At 35.1% G+C, this 12,237-nt stretch overlaps 1 protein-coding gene across 2 annotated transcripts in view; it reads right to left on the bottom strand.

The window, feature by feature from the left end:
* Nucleotides 1-1,157: 1,157 nt before the first annotated feature.
* Lrif1 (ligand dependent nuclear receptor interacting factor 1) overlaps nucleotides 1,158-12,237 on the bottom strand; it is a 20,980-nt gene continuing 9,900 nt past the window's right edge. Inside the window, exons 2-4 of one of the 2 annotated variants that reach the window (XM_013031917.1) lie at nucleotides 5,242-6,736; nucleotides 3,704-3,976; nucleotides 1,158-2,736 (exon numbers count right to left, since the gene is read on the bottom strand). In XM_013031917.1, the coding sequence (XP_012887371.1) occupies nucleotides 2,302-2,736; nucleotides 3,704-3,976; nucleotides 5,242-6,736 (2,203 nt within the window). In that variant the 3' untranslated portion in view covers nucleotides 1,158-2,301. The remainder of the gene's footprint in view (nucleotides 2,737-3,703; nucleotides 3,977-5,241; nucleotides 6,737-12,237) is intronic. The other variant, XM_013031918.1, reaches the window with a different exon arrangement.

Raw genomic sequence — 12,237 nt, 5'->3', positions numbered from 1 at the left:
CATTTTTTTTACAATACTCACACATTAATTCTGTGGCAAAATGTTTTAAACATTTACCAAAGGAGATGTAATGTATGAAACCAGTGAAGTTTGAAGACTGAGCAACAAAGCAGTCACTGGTGACCTTGACAGATACATCTGAGTATAGAAGCAAAACCTAAGTGAAACACATGGATGTACCTCGAAATGTTGGACACTGAATTCCTGTATGACCAGCCAATACACAATTGCACTCAACAAATGAAAAACACATTCGTAGAATAACTTGACACAAACATTCATAGTATTCAAACATTTGTAGTAGCCCAAAATAAAAACAACCCAAATGTCCATAACAGATGATTACACCTGTACCAAAGAGTAATACAAGTGACCCATTCCATCTTGAGGGTTCCACAACAAACCATACATTATTTTGGGGAAAATGTGCATGCATTCAACATGTATAGACATTTTCTCTTTTTTCTTTCTGTTTTGTTTTGTGTTTTGTGAGTCCTGGGGCTTGAACTCAGGGTCTGGGTACTGTCCCTGAGTTTCTTTTGCTCAAGGCTAGTCCTCTACCATGTGAGCCACAGCACCACTTCTGTTTATGTAGTACTGAGGAATCAAACCCAGGACTTCATGCATGCAAGGCAAGCACTCTACACTAAGCCCTCTTCTTTCTTACAGTTATCTACATAGAATTTACATTGTATTAAGTATTATAAGTAATCCAAAATTTATAGTGACAGGAACATGAGAAAAATGCAATGCTACATCACTTTTACATAAGAAACTTGAACATCCAAACTGTGGTATCCTGGGGGACTCCTTGAACTAATCTACAAATACGGAGGGATAACTATATAGCCATACTATGGAATATTGTTCAGCATTAAATAATGAAGGATTGACACATGCTATAGCACAGATAATCCTTGAAAACATTAGGCTAAGTGAAAAAAATTACAAAAAAAATGATGCCAAGAATATGAAATGGAAACCAAGTGTTGCTTAGGTCAAGGGGGAAAGAAAATGAGTTGACTGTTAATGGGCACAGGCTTTGTTTGGGGATGGAAAAAGTGTTGTAAAGAGAAACACCTCTAAATATAATAAAAAAATTTAAGGGTGAATTTTATGGCATGTGAATTATATATTAATAAACATGATATTACACATACAAAAGAGTTTTTATTTCACTCCTGTTCAGTATTTTATTTACTATTTTCTCTTTTGTGGTCATTGTAGTTACTAACCTCTTATTTCCAGAGATTTGTAAATTATTTGCAATCAACTTACTCTATTCTTTTTAATCTGTTATATAACTTTAAACGCTTCTAAATAAGAATTACCTAAAAAGAAAAACACATGCTTCTACTAAGAAAAACTATACTTTGCAGTTTGAGATCAAATGTGGCTATTGTTAAGATCTACTTTTCATACAATCTAACGAAAACAGAAAAAAGAAAAACAGGAACTGCTACCTAACATCATTCGAAAACAAAGTACATCATCACCAAATAGCCTGAATTCCAAATACTGTTGGGGATTACATAACATTACATAACACAACTTTCTAGAGAATTCTAGAAAGAGGACCTTTCACAATTGAATATTCAACGCTGTCATTTGTTTTGAGAAACAAATGTCAATAATGGTAAGAGGAAGATGCTATCATTTTATGAGTATGACTAATAGAGTATAACCTCAATGGTAAAGTCGATTTATAGCTAGTTTCCTTTCTTGGCTTGTAGAATTTCAAAATACAACAATTAATTATTGTTGGAGTAACACCTAGCAATTTGGTTAAAGATACAACAACAGAAACACTGTACAACTATTTAAGCTTTGGGAACTGTAGTTAAAGTAATAGAAAAATATTACTCTTTCCACAAAAAAAGGTATCTAATGGTCCAGATACCCCACGTAGTTTATTCATAAGTCATGTGAATCAACAACATTTTCTGTATTCCTTAAAATTTTGTAATACATAAAAAGGTTTTGTATTCAAAGACACTTTCAAAATGCACCTGTAACTAACTTGGTTTCAGTTACCCACAGTCAACTGCTGTCCAAAATATGAAATAGAAAACTCTAAAAATGTTTCCTATGTTTTAAAATATATGCCATTAGTGTGATGAAATCTCTCAATGTCCTGCTTAGGACATTAATCATTCTTTTGTCCAAAGTATCCACACTGTACACAATACCTGCCCATTATTCACTTAAGTAGATGTTTGGGGTTACTGAAGTTACTATCATATTATTACAACATTTATACAGAGGATTCAGTACTGTCTCCAGTCTTTTAAGTATATGACATTATTTTTGGTGCATCTTCTTGCGCATTTCTTCAAGAGCGGCTTCTTTCTCTTTCAGTACTTGTTTAAGCCTTCTGATTTTTTCATCTCGGATGGTTTCTTCCAGTTCTGGTGGTGTCACTGGGAAAACATCTTCAGTATAATTTTTATTAAAGGAATGATTCTGTTCAAAAGCTACATTAGGACTAATTATTTCTTTCTCCTGCTTCTCAAAGGAGCAGTGTTCAATCTCTGCACTTTTTTCTTCTGAGGTTTTTCTGTAGCTTGTGACAAAGTCACGTTGTAACGCATCTGAAGCTGGCAAAATACTGCTTATGGTTTGGGAACTGGTGACATCAATTCCTCCATTTATGACTGCATTAAATGCATTCTTGGTTTTTCTCTTCTTTGTGTGATCCATCTTAACTGTTTTTGCTTTCCTTTTCTTACCAAAATTCTGTTGCCATGTAAAGATTCAAGAACAAGGAATGTTACTACCATACATTTATTTATGTATAAAATGTGCTCTCAAAATTAACAAGTTTGCAGATACACATATCTAGTGATTAAAGTTAGTTCAATGAAATTGAAAGGGAAAACAAGGGAAGGGGTGATATTATCCAAAAGGAAATGTACTCTTTGCCTGACTTATGTAACAGTAACTCTACATTTTCAAATAAAAATACTAATAAAGAAAAGGAATTGTAATATCCTAATTATATTTGTGGTGAACAAGCTGCTAAAGTCAAGTATTAGAAGCTGTACTGACCTACTACATAAAATGAAGCCTGTGAAGTATGTGAGAATTCAAAGTAGGCACACGCAGAAATTTTTCACTGGCAAAGGTTAAAGTTCAGAATTCCAGATGATAATGTAGTCAGTAAATGACAATAGGTAAAATTACAGTGGCATTTCTTTCCGTTATGATTAACCATATGGGTTACTTAAAAATATGCAGTTAATACTGCAATAACCACCTACATGTTTGCATTTTAGATTGGAATTAGATTAGAATTCTTCAAAGAAGAATATGTTAAAATGCACAGGGCACTTTCATAAATATAGTAGACAAAAATAGGTGAATAAAAACAAAGCAAGTTTGTTCTTTAAATTATTACATATTCTCTTATGATGAACAATAGAGAATGAAGTTTGAAAAGCAGATGTTTGCATGAAGTGAAAAGCTCACTGCTGCCAATCCTCCCAGGATGGACACTGTGTCATATGTTCAAGCTTATAACTATACTAGTTATAGAACTGCAGTCACATGTTAAATCAACAACTTAAATTAAGTGGGTCTACATTTTTATCTGTGAACATAGGCTTCTTTTTTAACACAGTTTTCCTATAACACATATATTTGCCAATCTGGTAACTAACAATCATCATTCACACAAATGCACAAGGGTAAAAAAGCATTTTACCTGTTTTCTTTCTTCTTCCTTTACCACAGACTCTGTCTCTTTGTGAACATTATTTTGCACCAAACTACTAAAGGAATGAAATCCTTTTCCAGAGCCCAGATGGTCAGGAATTCGAGTAAGGCATACTCTCAAATCCTTAGTGAGACCAAACATCTTTTTAAATTCAGCATCATTCTTCAGATATGGTGCCTTATTACTGCTTCTTTGAGAATCTTTCTTGTCATTTCTTCTTTGAATACCTTTTTCTATTGTTGAGGCCATTTCATTCTGGATCTGGAAATTTAAAAAACACACACAATACTGCTAATTACACAAGTTATTTTATCTGACAAATAATCGATCTGCTGCAAAAGTATACATCTTGCTTTAAGGTCTGTATGACTTTTACCTGAAACCACACTGAAAAAACTGAATTTAGCTAAATACAAACTCAAACCACTCTCCTACAATTTCTCTTTAATTTGTTGTAACATAAAATAACAAGTAGTCCATTCTCAAACAACTGAAATGAGAAAAGAAATTAATGACAACCTAAAAATAACCTAGTTGAGGATGTCTGTAACTCCAGCACCTAGGAGACAGAGGCAGGAGGACTGAGAAATTGAAGCCAGCCTGGGCTACATATCAAGATCCAGTCTCAATAACAAAATAAAACACCAAATTATAATAATCTTTAATATTATTTAGAAACAGTCTTCCAGAAAATTCATTTCTTTAATTGGCTTTGTACTTAACAGAATTGACCCCCTTACATCTCTGTAGTGCAATGAATTCTGAAGTGAAGGGAAGAAATGATGACAATATTAAGGGGGCATCTAAAGAAGCAAGGAAAAAATGGGTACAAACGTTTAGTAATAACCACACATACATCTTATAAAAAGGGTAACTTATGTATATATTAAGAATTGGATAAGAAGTCCGAAAGAAATAAAGGGTAGAAAAAGGAAAAATAAACTTACCTATAAGAAAAGAGAAAAAATAAACTCAGAAAAAAAGAAAACCCAATCAACATTCACAAAAGAAAAACACCAAAGACACTGATAATATTCTATTTTCACATATGACTGAAAGGTACATACAAGCCACAGCACCTAAAAATCAACGAAAGAAACCCTCAAATCAAAAATACTCCAGCTGCTCTACATGTATAGTATCAATTTCTTCACATAACACACAAGCTATTAAATACATATTTATATATATATGCACATACATGTATGTATACACACAATTTTACTAATCTTTGAAGTCACATTATCCTTCCCCAGTTGCTCTTTAAGCCCTGGCTGTTCTGATGTTTATTTGATTTTGTTTCAAAGATTTGGTATGACAAATGATTTAAAAGACAGACATTGCTTGGAATTTCCCATTTGTACTCTTCAGATACTTTCCCCGAGGAAAGCTTTGTTGTATTAAGCATTGTGTGTAAGAGTAGGGGTGCGTGAGAAAGAGCTATTAGATATATAACCTTGAGAATTAAGAAATAACTAGTTTCCACATAGTTATATAAGAATAGTACCCTGACATGGGAAAATTACCTTTGGATCTTGGTCTCTGAAAACACACTGTTGTGAAGTAACAGTTGTTGCATCAACAGAGGAATTTAGTTTCTCTATGCTCTGGATGACATTTTCTTTTCTGGGGGCAGTCTGTCCTGTACTAAATCCATCAGGAAAAACTGGCATTGTAAATAAAGTCTTACTCTGTTTTAGGCAGTTATTGGATTCTTTCATATTATGTGGGTTTGTGGTAGACAGAGATGGTTTCTCCACCTTTTTATTCTTCTCTGTCCTTAGATTGGCCATGGAAGAAAGCTGAGTATTTGAAAATGAGTTTGTCTCCATCTGGAAGGATTTACTTTTAGCCAAAACAATATTTACAACCTCTCTGGATATATCAGTGACTGGACTTGAACTCACTACCCGTGATTTCTCTTTTCTTAGTGGAATACCAGAAGATATGCCATTCTGTTGGTCAATTTGTGATGGTAGAACATCTGTGCCCTTTTTAGCTAACAGATAGACTTTCCCATTAAACATTACCAAAGCATTATCTTTAATAGGCACACTCTGGGGCTGTGCCCCACTAGGACCAGTGGTATTCAATGGAGTCATATTTATAGTATTATCTCCCAAACTTTCCTTATCTACAAAGCTTTTTAAAATCTTGGAAGCCACATTATTTGAAGACTTAACAGGAACAAGACATGGAGTATAAGGCTGTAGATTTTCTTGAAAAATCCATTTCATTGGAGCAGCTTGACCACCTTTTAAGTGTGTTTCTGCAGCAACATTCGTTGGGATTTGTGTGGTATTTAGTATCACTGTCTTTGTTCTTTCCTTAACAGGCTTTGGGTAAATATTCAGAAAGTTCTTGGTAACTACACTTTTCACTGTATTTACAGGAGACACATAAATAACTGTTGGTATTTGGGAGGCCTCAACTGTTCCTGGAGTACTTGTAGTTGTAGTTGCAAGAATCTTTTGCTGAACAGAAGGAGGCAAAGATGATGCAGGTACAGATTTCACTTGAGCGTGGGCTGGAATCTGTAAATGATGCCCAGAAGGCAAAACTGGAGACATCGCCATTGAAGCACTTGGGGTATTGACTATAAGGTAAGATGAGTCATTTTGTGTTGAGGGAGGAACAGCAAATGTTTGCATGGTGAGTCCATCAATTTTCACACCATGACTCTTAACTTTAGGAACAGATGAAGTGAAATTTTCAATTCCCACAGAAGTAACTCTACCTTTTTCTGCTGTATCTACCGTTCTTGTAAGAAAATAGTTTGAAGAACTGGCTGGCTGAAAAATGGGCAATTGAACTGATGCACTTGTGGAAGAGCTGGAAATCTGAGTCTGAAAAGTAACTTGGACTGGTTTTCCTGTATTCCCTTTCAAAGCATCAGACATGACTGAAGATTGAACTAGCGGGGTAAAATTTCCAGAAGAATTAGGAATTGGAAGTAATTGCAGAAGATTTTTTCCATCCGAGCCAATCGTCTGAACTACTTGGTACATGCAGCCTGAAACACTTAAAAGAACATTTTGAGTAAATAAATATAACATACTTCATAGTATAAACATTTTAAGACAAGTATTGGTAATCATTATTTAAAATTTTAAGATATATAAAAGTATGTAATTTGCTATTTTGAGTTTTTGAAGTGAAATACTATATAATAGTTTTCGAAGAGATAAGCAAAGATATAGTCCAGCTTTGGTTTAGTTACATGATTAGGCAATGGGTATGAGATAGATATTAACAGGTATTCCTAAAAGTAGTAGTCTTGAAGGTTTTACCCTTTTCTCTTAAAACCACTGATATGCTCTTCTCCTTTCCCTTGTATCCATTCCTCTCATGCTTTTTCTTAATCTTAATGAGCAAGACTCTCATTCCACATCTTATGCTTATTCTATTTCCCCTATCTTCTCTCTTTCCTAAATCTATCTTTCCCACTGACAATGACTCACACATTCTATTATCCATTCTTTTTTAGCTTAAGATACCTCAGGGGGTAATACTTCAGGTTTGCCACATTATTGTACTATATACAACTGAGTTATTCAGGCAGGAACAATTTTCTTCGATTATTGTTTTTACATAGTTAAGGTTTGGCACGAAATAGTTCTTAGTAAAGAAATTAGCAATGCCATAGCAATTCCAGCTAAATAATTTTAAATGAAGGTGGAACAGATGTTTTTAACCTAGCCAATTCCGATTCCCATGCTTATGAACTATCATGTTTATAAACTACACACTGTCAGATTTTAAGAACACCAATACATAATCATCTTTGTATACTTAAGAACTCTGTATAATTGGGAATTATTTGAATGTAATTCTTTCAGCTCCTATGAGATGCAGGACACATTTCACTTTATCTAGTTATTCCTCCCCTGAGCAACAATTCATAGAGCTCAAGTCACAGCATGAATGATGATATCTAAGAAAATATTATTTGACCAACTTAACTATCCTCGCTTTTCCTTCCTAATCAACCTATATTATAGTATTAATATGTGTTTGCATGTTTATAGACTTTCTCATGTTGAATTCTAGTAACAAAACTGCGGAGTCCACGTTCCACAAACTCAGTATAGTCTTAGATGACTGAAAAACAAATGAAGACGAAAATGTATAGGTAGGTTTGAGCACTGTGACTTATACCTATAATCCCAGCTATTCATGGGAAGAACATAGTTTGAAGTTTTATGAACAAAAACTCAGGGAGACCCAATCTCAAAACACACACACACACACACACACACACACACACACAAAGCAAGCATGGTGGTGCATATCTATAATCTCATATACGTGGAAAGCAAAGATAGGGGCAGTCTAAGACCAACCCTGAGCAAAAACAACTTGAAAAATAAACTAGAACAATAAAGGGACAGATGTGTTGCTCAAGTGGTACTACTCAAGCTAGCAGTGTAAGACTCTGAGTTCAATCCTCTTCTGCAAGTAATAATGATCATGATAAACAGTAACAACAATAATGATTTACAAGACCGTAAACTGCCTAGAGATGTTTTTATAACTCACAAATATTAATTTTAAAAAATCAATGTTGAAAATCTTCAGTAAGTGCTATAACGGTCTTACCTTTCTAAAATCCAAGTAAGGTAATTAAACTCAGAATAATTTAAAACACTTTTCTGAATGTGAAAATTTATCAAATCCACTATTCTGACTTATAGTAAAGGCATCAGAGAAGCTTAAAGAAGAAAATTTACCTTCATTGCCTGTCCCCTTCCCACAAAGCTCATCTGACCTGGATGAGAACTTTTTCTATATTAATTAATTGAATGAAAATGTACTGAGTGTGAGTCAGGCTTAGAAGCATACATCTGTAACCCCAGCATGTGGAAGGCTGAGGTAGAAGAATGATGAGTTTGAGACCTGCCTGAGCAACACAGTGACAAACCCCAAAGCAAACACAAAAATTGACTATTATAGTTCAAGCACCAGGTTTGAAGAATGGGGGAAATGGGTCAATGAATTATAGTATGTTGGCTAACCTAAACACTCTGTATTCGTGCAACCCACAGGTAAGAACAGCTTTTACATTTTAAAGGAATGAAGTCAAAATTAATTTTTTCACATGAAAATTAGGATTCAAATTTCAGAACTTACAGTATTTTATTACTCAATCACCTCATTTTCATATTTTACATATGATTGTTTTCATGATACAACAGTAGAGGTGAGAAGTTGCAGCAGGAATCATACAGTTCTTAAAGCCTAAAATATTTACTATCTGGCCCTTTGCAGAAAATAAAATGTTTGCTCAATCTCCAGCTATGTCAACCTCTTACAATCCTTGGATACATGATCATCACAGGTAATTATCATTAAATGAGATACATGATATGCTTGAAGGAGTATTAGAGATGCTTACTTGCAAAATACTCTTTCCAAGGCTTTCTTTTTTTTTTTTTTTTTGCTTACTCATCCTAGCTGAAGAATCGAATGCTTGCTATTCTATATTCTTTATTAGGAAATTTCTTTTATATAAATGTTTTCACTTAATTGAATACTTAAGTGATCATTTCATCCAATACATCTATAACTCCATTCAGATACATGCTTATATATCCAAACTCTCTTGATATTTTCCTCAGTCTTAAAGGCTCCTAAAATGCAATATGACCAGACTATTTCTGCCTACTCAAACCCCAAAGGTTCCTTGACATTTCATTAGTCATATGTCCATATGAACAAAAGCATGTTAATCCTTCTTTCTCTCATCTTCTATATCCAATCTAGTTAAGATTTTTACTTAAATTTCTTTCCTCTGTTCAAATTTTTTCAAACCACTTATTCTAGTCCAAACAAAAGTAGTATCTGGCTTTGACTACAGGAATTTCATAGCTGACTTTTTCATTTCCACTACAGATACCCTTACCTTTTTCATTACATCAAAACTTGCCCTTCCCCAGCTTAACACATCAGTGGCTTCTCACTATGCTTAGACAAGTAGAAAGAAAATTAATTGCTTGGGCTGGGAAAGTGGTTCAGTGGTAGAGCGCTTGCCTTGCCTGCATGAGGCCCTTGGTTCGATTCCCCAGCACCACATAAGCAAAAAGAAAAAAGCCGGAAGTGGTGCTATGGCTCAAGTGGTAGAGCGTTAGCCTTGAGCTGAAGAGCTAAATGACAGTGCCCAGGCCCAGAATTCAGGCCCCACGACCAGACCTCCCTCCCCAAAAAAAGAAAATTAATTACTTTTGATGCAATGGAAGCCAAAGCGAATTGGAAGAATATTGGGCAATTATAGCAAAAGACTCTTAAGGGGTCAAGTGAGTTCAAGATTAAAACCACACACGGAAGTTGGGTACTAGTGGCTCATACTTATAATTGTAGTTACTCAGGCTGAAATCTGAGCATTGAAGGTTCAAAGTCAGCCCAGGCAGTTTAATCGTGATACTCTTAGTTAAAATTAATCAGCAAAATGCTAGAAACAGAAGTGTGGCTTAAGTGGTAGAACATCAAGCATGAACAAGAAAGCCAGAAGAGAAATGAGAAAGCAAGCCCCAAGATTTCATCTCAGTACTAGCACTAAAAAAAAAATACTAGAAAAAATGAGGTATCATTTCATAAAGAGTATTTTTGGTGGGGAAATAAGTTGTTGAAAAGATATAAAGATGGCAAGTGTACACAGCTCGTAAGAACTTTGTAAAGGCAGAAAAGACTGACAAGTAACAACAAAGGAATGCTTTTTTTTTTTTACAAGATTAAATGTACTGCAGCGTATGTTAACATGAGCCCCTACTCTTTTCAATATTCTAAAATCTTTCCTTCATTTTTCATTTGGAGATAGAAATTGGTAATTAAGAAGAAAGAGGAATGATAATTCTTTTTTTTGGGGGGGGGGTCCGGTCGTGGGGCCTGAACTCTGGGCCTGGGCGCTGTCCCTCAGCTCTTCAGCTCAAGGCTAGCGCTCTACCACTTGAGCAACACTTACGGCTTTTTTCTTTTTGCTTATGTGGTACTGAGGAATCGAACACGGGGCTTCAGGCATTCAAGGCAAGCGCTCTACCACTGAGCCAAATTCCCAGCTCGAGGGATGATAATTCTAAGAAGCTAGAAAATGGGAACCATAAGAGAGTTGGAGGGAATTGAAACTGAAAGAAATCTGGAGAAATATCTCCTTCCATTGGAACAAGAAGTTAGGAATATTTTAAGTTTATAGCTTTGATGACATAAGTTGTAAATGTGATCTGATTTACTCATGAAAAAGGGTATGTTATCTACTAAAAGTAAGAATAAGAAGATAAAGAAAAAATCTGAGACATTTTACGAAAGAAAAAGCTGACCAGAGAAAATACTAGAGTTGCCAGGTCAAATATTGATGGCTCAGGGAGACAGGAAAGACTGAATTTAGAGTAGTACCAATTTGTGCTCTTCCCTTCTCTGACTAGTAGTACCAATTTGTGCTATTCCCTTCTCTGACTAGCTGTAAATTTTCCCTCTCTGACTAGCTAGTAAAAAGAAGGCACATTGCTGAATTCATCGACAAAAGAACTTAAGGAACTGACAAGAACAAATGAAATGGGATTCAAACTGGCTTAGAAGAAAATAAAGAATGAAAGGATAGAGAGGAAATAAAGGTATTTATTGGTTTTACAGGCTAGGACTGGGGACATGTAGCTCAGTGGTAATGTATTCTTAGTATGTCCTGTGTTTAATCCTCAGCACCAAAAAAATTTTAAGTCACAGTATGACTATTTAAACAAGCTAGAAATTAGAAAGCAAGGCATTTACAAAACAAGATGCCTGAAATGATCATTTCGTAGTTGCAGTAATTTTGTCTGAAACAGACTGCAAAAATTGATAGCTGAAACAGAAAATGTAAAGTGACTGGGTAAAAAGATATTTGTACTGACGCTGGGCACCAGTGGCTCACACTTGTAATTCTAGCTACTCAGGAAGCTGAGATCTGAGGATTATCATTTGAAGCCAGTCAGGGAAGAAAAGTCCATGAAATTATTTTGTCCAATTAGCCACTAAGTGAAGCTGTGGCTCACTTTCAGCTTTTTAACCTTGAGCAAAAACACTGAGGGACAGTGCCTAGGTCCTGAGTTCAAGCCTCAGAACTGGCACTAAAAAAAAGATATTTGTACTGAAAGACCAGGTGACAATTATTTGCACAGATGCTGGTCACATCAGATTAGAAAGAAGACGGTGAGCTAGATGAAGTTGGTAAGTGGTGTCAATGAGCCCATAATTAAGAACTGATATTCCAGAAAGTGGTTTTGAAGCCCACTTAAGTTTTGCAGCTTATTTTCTTTCCTATAACTCTTCTAAAAAACTCATTTTGAAAGATCACCACCAAATACATCCTTCACAGCTAGGTATTTATTCTGTCCTTGTTTCCTATGTGCTCTGCTGCAATTAGACACTGCTGGCTAATTATCCTTTCATCTTGACTCTTATAGGGTTTCCAATTAAGTATCCATCAATGACTAATCCACTAATGCTTTTTTTTTTTTTTTGGTCGGTCGTGGGGCTTGAACTCTGGGCCTGGG

The sequence above is a fragment of the Dipodomys ordii genome, unplaced genomic scaffold (genome assembly GCF_000151885.1).
Source record: "Dipodomys ordii isolate 6190 unplaced genomic scaffold, Dord_2.0 Scaffold146, whole genome shotgun sequence".
NCBI lineage: Eukaryota > Metazoa > Chordata > Mammalia > Rodentia > Heteromyidae > Dipodomys > Dipodomys ordii.
The sequence above is the reverse complement of the archived record's forward strand: the minus strand, read 5'-3'. Positions and strand labels throughout refer to the sequence as shown.